Below are 14,758 nucleotides of genomic sequence, written 5' to 3' on the forward strand. Positions count from 1 at the left end.
ACTAATTAGGGTTGGTGGGAGATCGATAATGAACACACAGGACTATATTTTATTATTTTTTTAATAAGTATTGTATTGAGCTGTAACTTTGAGCAGATGCAAATGCAATAGGAAAATAAATTGGACAGGAATATCAACGGCTGCTGCGGGGTGATAGGTACATGTGTTTGGCTTTGGATTGGATGGAATTGGTTCCTCTTTGTAGTTTAATGGAACACAAGAACCTCCGTGGCACCATATAACAGGGATTCCTCCTTTACCAATCTAAGACTCTTCTTTGTAGCTATCATTCATTGCTATGTTTAATTTTGGAATGAACTCTTGTATAAATTTCAGAGTTTACATGATTTTATGATGTGATGATGTGATCAGCTTTATTATTCATATTTGATTTTTTTTTTTTTTAAAAGTGACAACAAGTGTAGAACACATTATGATAATATTTAATCAATAATACAAATGACTATGTAAAATATTCACATCAAATGATTTCTTTTCATTTGCTTATACATTAATTCCAGGCCAGTTGTCTTATCCTCCCTAATTGTGGCCAACTTTTAGCCACCCTAATGGTCTTATCCAGTACATACTCGTCTTTCATGAGATTATAGTCATGATTTTAAAGGGGGGAAAAAGGGATTACCCAGTATTATATCTGTTTTAATTCACATAAAGGCGGAGATTATTTATCAGCATGTTTAATAAGTTGAACACAATCCTTGGTAATGCTGAAGCAAATTTGCAATAGTCAAAACACCCATCTATTCTTAGTTCTTACCCTACCCTTGATAACTATCATAACAATACTACAATAGGCCCTTTTACCCCCCTGAATCGCTTGCCTAAGGTTGTATTAAGGGAAGTGTAGGGCTTTCAAGTTTCAACCTCCCTGCAGGATCAAAATCTTATTTTGGTTGTGCAATAATATTCCTGCAAATAATCTTGGCAGGTTCTATTGTTTAGCATCAGAGTATTACCACGGTTTGGGCACAGGAAATAGATATCAGCACAAGTAAAAAAGTAAAAGTAGCAATCGATTAGTATCAGCATTGAAAGAATCATACAAAGTTTTCCACCTCAACAATACTAGATACATGATAAAGGCTCTTACTGAAATATGAACCGACCTTATCAGATAGAATGAGAAATCAGGTTTAGAATCAGCCAGTCATGAACATTGGGTAGGCTCAACTTCATTTGGCTACTACAGTACACTGCTTAAAAATGTATATTTTATGTACTAATAATAAGCAACCAACATTAACATAATTGCATCCAAAAAAATTGCTTTCTACACGTATTGTACATCTTGCTTCACAAACAGAGGTTAACAAATAACAATATGTATACAAATCTTCGGTTCATCTATACCTGCTGTCACAGGAAAAAGAATGCCTTGTAATTGTGTTGCAATATCAAAAAAGAATGCCTTATAACTGTGTCCGCAATATCACAGAAGCTTGAGTTTACGCCTGGCCATGAAATCCTTAACATGTTCCATTTGGCAAGTAACTTTCGCATCTCCACTCAATCCAGAACAGGAATCTCCTGCCCCTAAAGTAATAGCAAAGTAAAGATAAACGGTGCAGAGGATAACAAGTAGACCGAGGGCAACCAAGAGGAAGCGATGCCTCTTGACAAGCGTCGACCAACTGCCTAGTTCATCCTTTGGCCTCCGGAAAGATGCAGATCTACGAGGAGACATAATAGATTCAAGTACCAAGCCTTCTAGAGGAATCTTCTTTGGCCTGCCTGAGTCTGTACAGGATAGACAAATGCCAGTCAGGTTGTGATTCAATTAAAATTATTGTGTAAAGAAGTATTATGAGTTTTTGAGAATTCAATCATGCAATCCATCCACCCTCTCCCTCTATCTACACTATCATGCAAATATTTTTTACTTCCCATAAAAGGTAGAGGGGCTAAGTTTTCCGCTAACAGTTCAATTTTTATGGGTGCATAAATATCATTTTCTTCCCCGACAAACAAAACGGCTTAAGCTAGGAAGGGCAAGCAATACAAAGTATAACACCAACCACTTAGACTCGACAATGCTCAACGCACTAGATCCCTACCATGTAAATTAAAACCTCTCGAGGAAAAACAGTGGGAAAACACACAAGAGAGTAACTAAAAAGATAGTCAGATATCCCAATCAGAACCTATGCAGAAACATTGAATTCCACAAAATGTGTTTCTCAGAAGTCAGAATCTAATCTTTCAACAACAAAAAGACTAAATGCCATTTGCATCATCAACATCAACATGATAACAGAACATCAAGCCATAAAGTACTCACTCATTTTGTAATCGGCGTAGAGGAAGCGGATGCTGAAACTGAAAGCAGAGAGAGTTGCTAATTGCAAAACCTAAAAGTTACACAAATATCAGCATAAATGACTCAAATGCATAATGATAATGCTGAAACTAATTTCTATAATTTATAGCACCTTTGGATGAACACAATGCATCAGAAAATACAGTGGGAAGAAAAGATCAAGTAATTTCCAAACAACACAATTAAAGAAAAAGGAAATGACTATCCATTGGAAAAATCACTGCATTTTCTAATCAGTAGCTACCAAATCTTTGATCAAAAGGGCAAAACTCCCTAAAAAAAAAATCAAGAACGTTCCTTTTAAAATGAAACATCAGCATCATCTGCAATAAGTAATGAGAAATGAGGATCTAAGGTGATAGAAGAAATGACAAAAAGTTCAGCTTGTGATTCGTATGGATCACAAGCTCTCCCATTTCTAAAGGATACTTCAAACAGTAACATCAAAATAAATTGTTAATTGAAGAATTGGCTAAGCATTCTTGAGCAGCTAAGAATAATTGCAAGAGAAGTAATAATTGAAGAGTCACATTGTGGATCCAATACAATGAAACAATGCAGTGTAAGGAAGAGTGCATCGTAATAGGGAAAAAAAATTGAATCTGAAGAATGAATTATTTGTAAGAAAGGCAAAAAAGAGAAGAAGATACATACCGAGCCGTAACGTTGGAAGGGAAAGACGGAGAAGAGAAGGGAAAAAAAAATGAAAAGAAAAGTTAAAGAAAGGGATTTAGGGATTAGGATTATATTTGCGTGCGTCTTGCCGCGAGTCTAGCTCAGAAGATTTATTTAGTTAAGAAGATTACCACTATTAATTCTAGATTCTCACCTTAATTGCCTCATTAGTATTCCATTAATACACAATTTAGAGAGACACAGATACATGCCCTTTCGCACCTTTCTAGAGCCGTTCACCTTATACGCGTAAACAAGGCCCCAACTTGTAATATCTTAATATTAAAAGCTATAATAATAATAATAATAATAATAATAATAATAATAATAATAATAATAATAATAATAATAATAATATGCAATGAATATTGAAGATACCAACTTGGATCGGTCAAATTATTTACACACTCTAAATAAATATTAAAAAATTTAAATCTTGTTTTTTATTTTATGTATATAATAATCTAAAAGAACTCAAATTAAAAAAAATGCAATGAAATAATTTAAAAGTTTTACAAATTATATACATGAAATTCTTAAATTTTCGGGTATAAAACAATCTCTGTCTTAAACTTTTAGAAGAAACAAACTTTCTATATAAAATAGATAATTTAGGGAGAGAAAAAAAATAAAAATGCTAAAAATATAATAATTTAAAATTATCTTATTTAATTTAATATCTATAATATTATATATAATATATAAAATTATATATTTATTATATTTAATTTATATATTTATTTTAGAGATAATTAATAATATAAAATAAAATTACTTTGATTGACCAGATTTAAAGCCAGAGTGAAGTCTTCCAACTTTGATTGTTTGTTGTTTGTAGATCTTCAACCGCAATGCGGATGCTTCTTCTGTAGTTTTTCAGATTTAATCTTTCACCATTTTTCTGTACTCTTCAAAGGAAGCAAGTGTTCTTGGCACGTTCTGCACTTTTAAGATACAATCTATCTGTCGTGACGTGTTTTCGGAGTTAGCTGAGGTTGTTCCACATATTGTTTCTATAATCTGCCTTCATGAATCTTCTTCAAGTTCAATAACTGCATAATAGTATACATTTGGATTGTGGATGAACTATATTCTGAAGCCATAATAACATTTTCACCACATTAAGTAATACCAGTAAAAACTTTGCTTCTTTTTCTTTCTTGCAATGAATAGATGAAAATCATTTAGAGTTGGTTAAAATAAATCATCAGCAGCAATTAGTTGAACAGCAGTGGCAACTGCTATCTTGTTTTTAGTCTCTCACCGAATATGCAAGTAGGTTTGAATGGTTAATCAGGGCATGAAAATCAGAAACTTAGGAATCAATGAACCCTTTTGGTTTTGGATTGAAACTTAGTTGTTTTTCTTGCTGTTTTTTGCTTCCTTGGATCAAACCTTGTTTTGTTCTCTGTTGAGAACTACTTCCCCTTGGATCATGAACTTACTTTTGGTGTGGTTTGCACTGAAGTCTCTTCCTGAAAGACCAGAAAACCTCATGCATTCTGTGTTTCTATTTTCCTTATTCTCTCATAAAGATTCAACCTTCAAAATTATTTGACAGGAAAGTAAACAATCAAGGAATCCAATTACATAGTTCCTTCATATGCAAGTTCTTTTCTAAAATTTAACATGTCACATGACACACATTCCTAAATTTAAAGCCTAATAATGAATTAAGAATATCAGTCTACAATGCCTTATTCAACAACCTGCAAGAAATTTTATAGCAATTAAGACTATATATTGGCTTCTGATCTTTGAACAATCAAATAAAATATTCTTTGAGATTGAGATTGAATTGTTAGTAGAAAAAGAAAACTAGGACATCAAATAATAAAATAATGAATAAACAACTTTATGTTTCACTTTCACAATTCTCAGAAGATAACAAACTTATCATAAAAGCCAGAGGTCTATAAAAGAAAAAAAGTTTGCATACTTCAGACATTTTCTTTTGTTTTTGGTACAGAGACCTTTTCCTTCTTTAATTAATTAATTGAATAATACTGATTAGCATTAGTAACTCACTCAACTCTTTTGAGTCATGAAAAGTAAAAAAATTATGTATTAACCACATTCCTTGGTGATATCCGCACTCTTGAATTATTAGGAGCTGTAATTCATCCAAACAAAAGGAGAAAACACCATTTAATACATGCACCATGCTGGGGGGGAACACCATGAAAAAGATTGATTGGCTCTTTTAGTTAGAAGGGAAGCAATAATCTCAAAATCTTCTTTTTAATATGCCTCATTTTAAACATGTAACTACTTAAAAGTGTGTTATGTACTTATGTCTATGTCTCATATTCATTATGAAAGGATAATCATCCTCCCTATATGAACATCATAGAAATTCCATTTCATCATGAATCACTATTAAGGTAAGGAAAATCCAAAAATGCTCTTTTTACGAAAATCCAATGTTACAAGTGCTAATTTTTTTATTCATCTTTTGAGTAAAGAATAGGATCTCTTATTCTGTATGCCTTATGTAATTGTATCCTCTTCTTGATAATGACCCCAGGTACTTACATTCCTGATACAAGTGACATGTATAAGGTATTGTACCACTTATAAGTAATCAAGAAAGAAAAAGAGGAGCTGCCATTTAACATATACAACGGATCTATATCATGTTTCTCTTGAATTAAATATATAAATTTACAAATGTGTTCCTTTCCTGTCTCTGAGAGAGAGAGAGAGAGAGAGAGAGACTTTGGTTCCAAGTAAAAGTAGAGGTTCTTTAGGAATACTTGTTGGTAGCCTTACTTCCAAAGCACATATAAATGTCCCTTCTTTTGCTTCTGATACTGTGCTTACCGTGCCCCTCATGGAAGGAATATTGGAAAGGGAAGACAAAAGAAGAATAAAGTAATAATATGTAAGGGACAAATCAGCTTTCACCTGAACATCATAACTGGTTTTTGCTGTCATATATGATATGATATTCCATTCATATAAAGATGATATATAGAATAGAGGTTCACTATTAAACCAGGAGCTGTCACATTCTCTTCTCTTGAACTGACAATAACCTTTGTATCCGGGAACCATGACAAAGAACTATGGCTTCCTCATCTGCATACTTGTGATGGTCATGGATATTATAGCTGGCATACTTGGAATTCAAGCAGAAATAGCGCAGAATAAGGTACAGTACAGTATACTAGTACGTGTTTGAAAGAACATACATGAGATGAACAGGCTTTGTTTAAACCCTTTTGAAATGAAAACAGGAAGAGCACATGAAGGTGGGGGTATTTGAATGTAGAGTTCCAAGCTATCAAGCCTTCAAGTTAGGATTAGCAGCCACAGTTCTGTTGGCCCTGGCTCATGTAATTGCTAACTTGCTTGGTGGCTGCATTTGTGTGTGGAGCAGAGATCAATACACAAAAGCCACTGCCAACAGACAATTAGCCGTGGCTTTTCTAATTTTCTCATGGTATGTTCCAAAAGTGGAGTTTAGTTTAGTACATGGATTTGTTGTGTTCCAATTTTCTAATTTTCTGTGTTGTGTTGGTTGCAGGATGATATTAGCAGTTGCATTCTCGATGCTGATAATAGGCACATTAGCCAACTCAAGATCAAAGCAATCTTGCAATATATTGAACCATCGGCTGCTATCCATTGGAGGCGTTCTATGCTTCATCCATGGATTATTCGTTGTTCCTTATTACGTTTCTGCCACTGCCACAAGAAGGGAAGAATCCAAGAGGCTAGAACAACCCCGGCCCATCCCAGGACACACGTAAATTAATCATATATACAACGTAACATTCAAATTGATACATAAAAAATGTACGATTATTACTCCAACTTTTTTTTATTCGTTTTCTCTATACATGTAGCAGAGTGAAATTGTCAAGTTAACATGACCCTTACGGGTTTCTAGGCTTTGATGCAAAAATCATTAGAAAGAAAGTTGTATTTGGTAATTGTGATGCTTCAATAGAAAAAAGAAGCATACATCTCAGCATGTACTATTTCATGAATGGAATTATTGTGCACGCTTCACGTGTAACTCAAATTCAGCCATTTTCAATTCTTTCCGGCTCTCCTCTAACATAGCACTGAATGTCATCCGAATCCACTCTTGGTACCTCCATCTCATCTTTTGCTTCAGCTGCGGCATTCTTCAATGGATCAGAACCAGTGTTGGAGATGAAGTTGTTGTTCAGATGAAGAGTGTTGTTGATGATCGTCGTCGGAACTTGAAGTGGAAGAAGCGGAAGCCGGGTGGTCCAAGGGAGGGGGGCGTTTGGGCTTCGGCGCCATTGCACTTCTGCTTATTCAAAACAGAGTTAAGCCCTACTTTAGTCCTTGAGGTTCGCTAGTTGCTATTGCTTATCCCAACCTTATTAGTGACGTGGCTTAATTCTTGTCATATTAAGTCATCCATGTTTTAGCGCTAACATTCGTATTAGAATTTCACCGCACTAAAACATTGCACTCTTTTGATTTTTGATCACTTCGTCTTCATTTTTACTGAACTTCAGACCAAAAAAAAATTCTCTCTTCCATGGATCAAATGAAGTACAAATTGACGGATATTGAGTTCTTGTGGCCACATTTTGTTTATTATAAACTGTGTATACGTTGGAAATAGATTTTTTCAATTTTTTTTTACATTTAAGGGAATAAAATGTGATCTTACCATTAATTTTATAAGTAAAACTAAAAATAAATATGAGAGAGAATAATAAAAGATGAGATTAAACAATTGACACAATTCAATTTTTTTTACGGGAGAGGATCCACTCCCGTATACATTATACATGTGCGTGGAAGTTAAAAACGGATTTAATAATTCTTTGACTGCTAGAAATTGTGTGTACGAATGTCACTAAATTAATTAACATATTGTACTAATGGTATATACAAACTTCGAATGATGCAGATAAAGGTATTGATGGAAATAATGTTTCATGATGAAAAAAAAAATTTAAAAAGATGAGAGAGAGACTATTAGAAGAAAAAAAGATTGGAAACAACATTCTCTTATTTAAGTCATTTAGGTCTACTAGCCATTAACATATCCAACCTGACAAGGATTAAGGGTTGCTTTGAAAAGTTTTAAAAGTAATTTTTTTTAGTTTTTAACTTATGAAAAGTAATAGTATTAATATTTTACATAATTTTTAAAATCAAAGTGCGGCTTTCTAAGAAGCTATTTAGTAGCTTATAGAGAAGTTAAAAAAAAAACTTCTCTCATAATACTGCTATTTTTTATCACATTTTTATAAAATAAATACTTTTAAAATTAAAAATTCAAATACAAAATAACTTATTTATAAGCTATGTTTAATATAGTCATTTATTGTTTAAATTATTTTTTTAAAAGTAACTTAATTAAACTGTTTATTTAAACTAGGTCTAAATCATATCATGTTGAGTTCTAATAATAAAAATTTTATAAAAAAATATCGTGGTACACTTTTTAAAATTTAAACGACTAAATTATAACAATTAGAATCTCAAAAATTAAATCAGTACAATTTAAAAATCTTAGATAGCAAAGTGAAACTTAAATCTCAAAATAGGTTTAAGAAAGTGACTAAGCGAGAATCATGTAATTTAAAGGGGTGTGTTTGACTATTGACATCCCATATTAGTTCATTTGTTGCTATTCTCACCCTTCACAAATGTTTAGGTGGTGGTCCCATTTCTATGTGACAAGGTGATTTCTTACAGCCGCATGAATTCCTGGCAGCAAATAAACCAAATTTTTGCTGAACGCCACAAAATTTTGTAAGGTGGTGTTATGTTTACAAATTACAACTGCACCATAATCTTATTGCTCTAACACTCAAATTTTAAATTCTTTTTTCTTTATTATATATTAAATTCAGTCTCTAACTTTCAATACGCACGCTCCTTTTATAGAATAATAATTAATAAATACACATAAAACAATTGCGCAAATAATGTCGCAACAGTGATACGAATTTTCCAGGAAAGTAATCATATCCCAACTAACAAGTAATGTATAGCGGTTGAGATGAAATGGATGTGGCATGGCACAGCAATCAAGGATGGCTGACGTCATCTTTGGAAGTTTATGCACACTGACCCAAAAAGTGACCATGTTCTTTTCATTTATATTCAACCTTCCTCTTCTTCCTCTTCCACCTCTTCTGTTCAAACCTTGAAGAAGCAACAAGGTAAGCATCTTCTGCTTTAATTTCATTTACTACTTTCTACATATGCTTTCACAATTTCATCAATAGCTCATAATAATTCTCTATTTCTATTTCTATATTAAACTCTTCTTCCACTTTAGCCCATAACAATAATAAAGAAATTTCGTGACTCACAAATTCAGTCTAATAAAATACATAAATTTAATTATAATTTTAGTCTTTATTATTTTATCTTATTTTTTTTATAATTTGTGGACTACCAGACTTTTTTATTGTTGTCATGAGCTTAGGTGAATGAGTAGTTTAATATTCTGTTTGAACTCATCTTCCAAGTTGTTCCTGTTTCCAACTAGAAATTTTGCATTTTATGCATGTTAATTGATCCACTTAGAGCAGTCAAAATGGGTTGACCTAACAAATTAAGGTGTGTTGAATTGTTAGTGTTAAGATGGCTGCTTTGGCAACGGCTGAAATCTGTGACACAAATGCAACACACATAACAAGTGGTGACTTGAGGGTGCTGCATCCAGTGTTCCAGGTGTACGGTCAAGCGAGGGGATTCTCAGGGCCAATTGTGACCCTAAAGGTGTTTGAAGACAATGTGATTGTGAGGGCAATGCTTGAGACAAAGGGAGAAGGGAGGGTTCTTGTGATTGATGGTGGAGGGAGCATGAGGTGTGCCCTTGTTGGAGGGAACCTTGGTCAACTTGCTCAGAGCAACGGTTGGGCTGGGATTGTGGTCAATGGTTGCATAAGGGATGTGGATGAGATCAATGCATGTGACATTGGTGTGAGAGCTTTGTCCTCTCATCCACTCAAGTCTAACAAGAAAGGAACTGGGGATAAACATGTCCCTATCTATGTTGGAGGTGCATTCATCCGTGATGGAGAGTGGTTGTATGCTGATAGCGACGGTATCATCGTATCCAAATTCGAGTTGTCCGTTTAAATTCGATGAAAGATTCAACGTTACAAATTCAATGGTGATTAATCTTTCGCCCCCATTTTATCATTAAAATATTTTTCACTTCTAGTGTGTCTCTGGCTCTGCTATTACACCAACACGCTTGTTGGTATGTTTGTAAGCTTTAAAGGATGATATTGTGATTTGATTTTTTTAAAGTAGAAATATTTAGCTTCTTCGGTGAACTAATATTTCAGAAGTTGTGATGTATGTGAACTTACTATACTGCTATGTGCATTACCTTTAGAAAAGTATACTCTTTATAGCAGAGTAAGAAAATTGATGGTTTCTGATCTGACTAGTCTTTGAATCTACCGAAATGTTTGATTACTTTGACCAAATTCCTAGCCAAAATCTACAAGGAAAATCTTTGAACCAAAATTGTCATGGTATAATTTGAAGTGAACTTGGTTGGGAGTTTGACCAGCTTATTTCGTAATTTTGTTTTTCTTTTTTAAATTGATTTCGTTTTTTTTTTTGGTCATGGGTAATTTTGTTTACAAGATGTTTTTTTTTTTTTGAAGTGTTGAATTGGGCTAGAAATCCAAAAACTTATACACAGATAAATAGGAAGACTTTCTTTTTTTGGTGAGTGACTTTCTTATTTCTTTTAATCTACATATAAGGTATACGAGGCTGGCCCATACCCAAGTATTGAGTAATAAATTGTGGGCTTATTATAATCAACGTTAAAGCTTATTATAAGGGTAAGGGATCTTTGAAAACTTAGCCCAATTGTACGTTAAGAATTTTCGCCCAAGTCAGTATTTTGTATTTTCTAATTTGCTAAGAAACATTTATCTTTTTTCTTTTAAATATTTGTTGGTTTTCTTCTCCCATAAATATTACTCTCTCAACAATAATCTTCGAAAGTCCAGAATATTGTTCTCGCTACTTTTATCATAAGATGATGTTAATTAGGGGAATTGCTCACGAATCACGAATATGAATTTATAGAAGCCACAATCCAGATACGTTGACATATATTATTAGTCGATTTTCCTCCCAATCATCAATCTGGACATTATGCACCTTCAATGGGACAAGATGCGTTATCTCCGCATTGCTTTGATCACTTTAACCATAATTAATAGGGAAAAAAATGTATCTTGAACATCATTAAAACATATTTAATTGAAAAATAACAACAATCACAATATATAAGTGGTTAACAAAAATGTATTTGTATATATAAAAATTATTTTATATCAACGGTTGGAAAATGAGTCTTTTTCCATTTTTGTTGATAATTTCCTTGAAAACATTTCGAAGAATGAATTATTCCATTTGTTTAATTGGACTAGACGCATTAACAACATTTATGTATCACGAAAACAAAAGAGTGGTAATATGTATGTTTTTGCGTTCATCCGTTATACAACGAAAGGTGGAGTTCCGAAGACTATAACAGAAATGAATCGTATGAGGTTGAGAGGGAAGATTGTGTACGTGGGAGAAGCGAAGTATAGACGAACAACTGAGACAAAGGTTCGAAGGACAGCTCAGGAAAGAGGTGATAGTCGGAACAAGACAAATTCTCAGCCTCAGGAAGGAAATAACCAAAGGCAAGTAGAGAAACTAACAAGGCACCAAAAAGAGCCAGACTCGCATGGAAATGGATAAACAAAGAAAGTAGAAGTATCGGTGGTGAAAGAGAATCTGGAATGACTACAGAGAAGTCTGGTCGGCAGTACGACGAAGGCAATTGATTTAAGTTCCTTGAAAAAGATGATTGGAAAAAACTTGCCTCAAGTTGTCTAAGTACTGGAACTGAGAGCATATAAAGTTCTTTTGACTTTTGATTCTGTATTGAATGCGGAAGAAGCATATACGTTCAAAATGTATAGTCTCTTGCAATTCTTCCATAGTATATGGAGATGGGATGAGATGGAGCAATGTGAAACTCGAAGAGTGTGGTTAGAATATTACGGGGTTCCGTTACATGTGTGGTCAGCAGATACCTTTAATATGTTAGGAGGCCGGGGAAAGTAGTCGATTGTGACAAAGTGACAGAATCGTGCATGTCTTTTAGTGTTGGACGAGTGAAAATAGATACTTGTATCATGGATATGATTAATGAATGGGTCCATATCACAATAGGTATCAGTGGATTCGATGTGCTAGTGAAAGAAGTGGGACGGGAGGCTTTTGGATTAAATTGTTATAAAGAAGCTAATGAAAAAAGTGACTATGTTTGTGAACAATGAAGAACAGTTGTGGAAAAGAAGTGTGCAGGTACGAGCTTAAGGAGTACACAGGCTACAAAATTGGCAGTTTTCAATGACCAGGCAGCCGATGTGGTGATGAAAGAGCTGAGGAAAGACGGAGAAGATAAGGGCAGGTTGGTAATTCCTGAAATTATTTTGAATGAATGGATTAATGATCATTCGAAACAAAATCAGGTAAAAAGGTAACATATCAATCAATTTATGAAGGAATTGAAGGGAGAGCAGATTGTATAGGATGTGATCATATTAATTATGAAGCTGATTCTGAAGATACAGTAACATGGATTTATGAAGGTATCTTTAATGGATTAGAAATGAGGGACAAAAGGAATAAGAAAAAGAATATTCTTCGTAGGATTAGTGCTAGGCACAACAATTCAAAGATGTCCAAAAAAGATAGAGAAGGATCTTTGGACTCGACTTCCTCAATCAAACGGTTTGATGATGTTAGGTTGGGTCTAGAATTTGAGTCATGCTTGATGGAAATAGAGCACGTTTTTCACGATAGGGATGAGCACGCTAGAGAAGAGTCTACGACAAGTATGCAGGAAGCTGCATCTGTAAAACTTGCACTGAAAATCGGCGCGGAGAAGATTGAGGGAGACCGAATGGATGTTGAAGGAGGAAAGCTAAAGACTGACCACGACAAAGGAGGTTCAACGTGGCAAGGAAAATGCGCAACCTTGACGCCACCTATGTTGGGTCGTGAGATCGAGGAAGAGTTGGTGGCGGAGAACGAAGCCGCTACTCTCCCGGCGGTGACATTGAATGGAGGGACTGGTGGGTTGGGTGTGTATGTTGATGATGATGGTGCAGAAGACGTTGATGAAGGAACGCGTGATAGGGATGACATTGTGAATAATAGTGGCATGGATTTCGGCACAAAGGGAACAACATTAACAAAGAGATAGGGGGAGCTATCGAAACACGATGAAGAAGTAGTTGGGAAGAGGGTGGTTGATGATGGTGGTTCGGACAAGAATGAAGGAAGTAAGGAAAACAGAAATAATATTTTGGAGGAGCATATGCTTGAAAATAGAAAAACTTGGGACCTCGCGTTGGAATCAGGTGCAATTTTATACAATGAAAAAGATGATATTATGGTTATTCTCCAAGCACAGAATGAAGAAATTGCTCAGAAAATAAGATTGGCAAAATAGAAAGATAAAGTAAGACGCTGGAAATAATTTATTAGCGGGAATGTTACAGGGTTAATGGGTGATGAAAAATTGAGCATGGTCAAAAACCTCAAGAAAAAATTTAAGTTGAATATGTTGGGCTTGTTTGAGATTAAGTGGCAGGTAATGACGAAGTTTGATGTAATAAAAATTCAGGAGAGTGATGCTGCGAGATGAGAATATGTTGAGTCGGAGAGTGCCTCAAGTGGTTTACTGTTAATTTGGGATGAAATAATATTTAAAATGAGTCGTTATTATAAAAGGGAGCTTTGGTTGTATGTTGAAGGGGTCTTACTAAAAATAATTTCAATTATGCTTTTTGTGATGTATGGAATTCATACAAGAGAAGAGAAATTTGCTGTGTGGGAGAAATTGAGTTATATTGCAGATTTATGTCAGTCTTTATGGGAGACTTCAACGAGATTGTTCAGGTGGAGGGGAGAAAGGATGCTCTCGGATTAACAGAATTTTAGGAAGAATTGGATAAAAGAAAATATACAACTGGTGGACTTCCGCTTAGCGATCTTACAATTAGATTGACAGAGTTTTAGTAAAATTGAAGTGGTTGAAGATGTTTCTACGAGTATAAAATTAGGAATACAAAGTTAGAATTAGAAGTATATTATAAAAAGGAGGAACATAGAAAATGATTGATAAATTTTTTTATAATTTTTTAATTTTTTTTATTTATTTATTGTTATTCTTATTCTACTTATTATGTTAAACTTTTTTGTTTAAAAGAAATTAATAATTAATTTTAGTATATATAGGAACCATAGTAGTTGTATATAATAAATTCATGATTTCTTGTTTGTTGCAGCTAATGTTCATTCGAGGAGTTAAACCCCAAAATGGTTTTTAAGATTGGCGTCATGCATTAAAATTGTTTCTGAGATTCCAATTGCACCAATTACGTCCCTGAGATTGAAAAAAATGCACTATATTAGTCCCTGACCTATTTTCTATTAACAACGTGATGACATGGCATGATGACGTGGACTGTAAGTGACACGTGTCACTTCATGATTTGGCCACGTGTAATGGTATGATGATGCGGTGACCAATGACACATGGCATGCTGACGTGGATGGTTGTGCTACGTGTCACAATGTTATTTGGCCACGTGTCCGTTTGTACCACGTGTCGCAACAGTATTGGTCCACGTGTCATCTATTATGTCATCGTTGTATATGCACCAAATTAGTCCCTCACTTTGCATTAAGTGACTCATT

General features: G+C 34.2%; 3 protein-coding genes across 4 annotated transcripts; 2 read left to right on the plus strand and 1 right to left on the minus strand.

Annotated features, from left to right (window-relative positions):
• Positions 1-1,013: 1,013 nt before the first annotated feature.
• LOC107623973 (uncharacterized) lies at positions 1,014-3,209 on the minus strand. Of its 2 annotated transcripts, none has more exons than XM_088504716.1 (3): positions 3,168-3,209; positions 2,300-2,369; positions 1,014-1,758 (listed from the first exon to the last, which is right to left on the minus strand). In XM_088504716.1, the coding sequence occupies exons 2-3, from the start codon at positions 2,301-2,303 to the stop codon at positions 1,451-1,453; spliced, it is 312 nt and encodes a 103-aa protein (XP_088360842.1). In that variant the 5' UTR covers positions 2,304-2,369; positions 3,168-3,209; the 3' UTR covers positions 1,014-1,450. The 2 variants fall into 2 exon arrangements, with proteins under 2 accessions (XP_088360842.1, XP_088360834.1); XM_088504708.1 differs by lacking the exon at positions 3,168-3,209 and adding an exon at positions 2,993-3,160.
• A 2,690-nt stretch (positions 3,210-5,899) lies between these two features.
• Positions 5,900-7,043, plus strand: LOC107621728 (protein DESIGUAL 2). Its single transcript, XM_016323741.3, has 3 exons — positions 5,900-6,167; positions 6,253-6,458; positions 6,543-7,043. Exons 1-3 carry the CDS (start codon positions 6,069-6,071, stop codon positions 6,766-6,768), a joined length of 531 nt encoding a protein of 176 aa, XP_016179227.1. The 5' UTR covers positions 5,900-6,068; the 3' UTR covers positions 6,769-7,043.
• Positions 7,044-9,038: 1,995 nt separating this feature from the next.
• On the plus strand, positions 9,039-10,319 carry LOC107624227 (putative 4-hydroxy-4-methyl-2-oxoglutarate aldolase 3). Its single transcript, XM_088504721.1, has 2 exons — positions 9,039-9,177; positions 9,598-10,319. Exon 2 carries the CDS (start codon positions 9,605-9,607, stop codon positions 10,103-10,105), a length of 501 nt encoding a protein of 166 aa, XP_088360847.1. The 5' UTR covers positions 9,039-9,177; positions 9,598-9,604; the 3' UTR covers positions 10,106-10,319.
• The last annotated feature ends 4,439 nt before the right edge of the window (positions 10,320-14,758 follow it).

This window comes from Arachis ipaensis, chromosome B10 (genome assembly GCF_059453495.1).
Source record: "Arachis ipaensis isolate K30076 ecotype BB chromosome B10, ASM5945349v1, whole genome shotgun sequence".
Taxonomy (NCBI): domain Eukaryota; kingdom Viridiplantae; phylum Streptophyta; class Magnoliopsida; order Fabales; family Fabaceae; genus Arachis; species Arachis ipaensis.

Excerpts from the sequence above, each read along its gene's own strand:
- LOC107621728 (XM_016323741.3), top strand. The coding sequence starts at position 6,069 with ATGACAAAGAACTATGGCTTCCTCATCTGCATACTTGTGATGGTCATG. Across the intron at positions 6,168-6,252 it reads CAGAAATAGCGCAGAATAAG|GAAGAGCACATGAAGGTGGG; the intron begins GTACAGTACAGT and ends AAATGAAAACAG. Across the intron at positions 6,459-6,542 it reads GCTTTTCTAATTTTCTCATG|GATGATATTAGCAGTTGCAT; the intron begins GTATGTTCCAAA and ends TGTTGGTTGCAG.
- LOC107624227 (XM_088504721.1), top strand. The coding sequence starts at position 9,605 with ATGGCTGCTTTGGCAACGGCTGAAATCTGTGACACAAATGCAACACAC.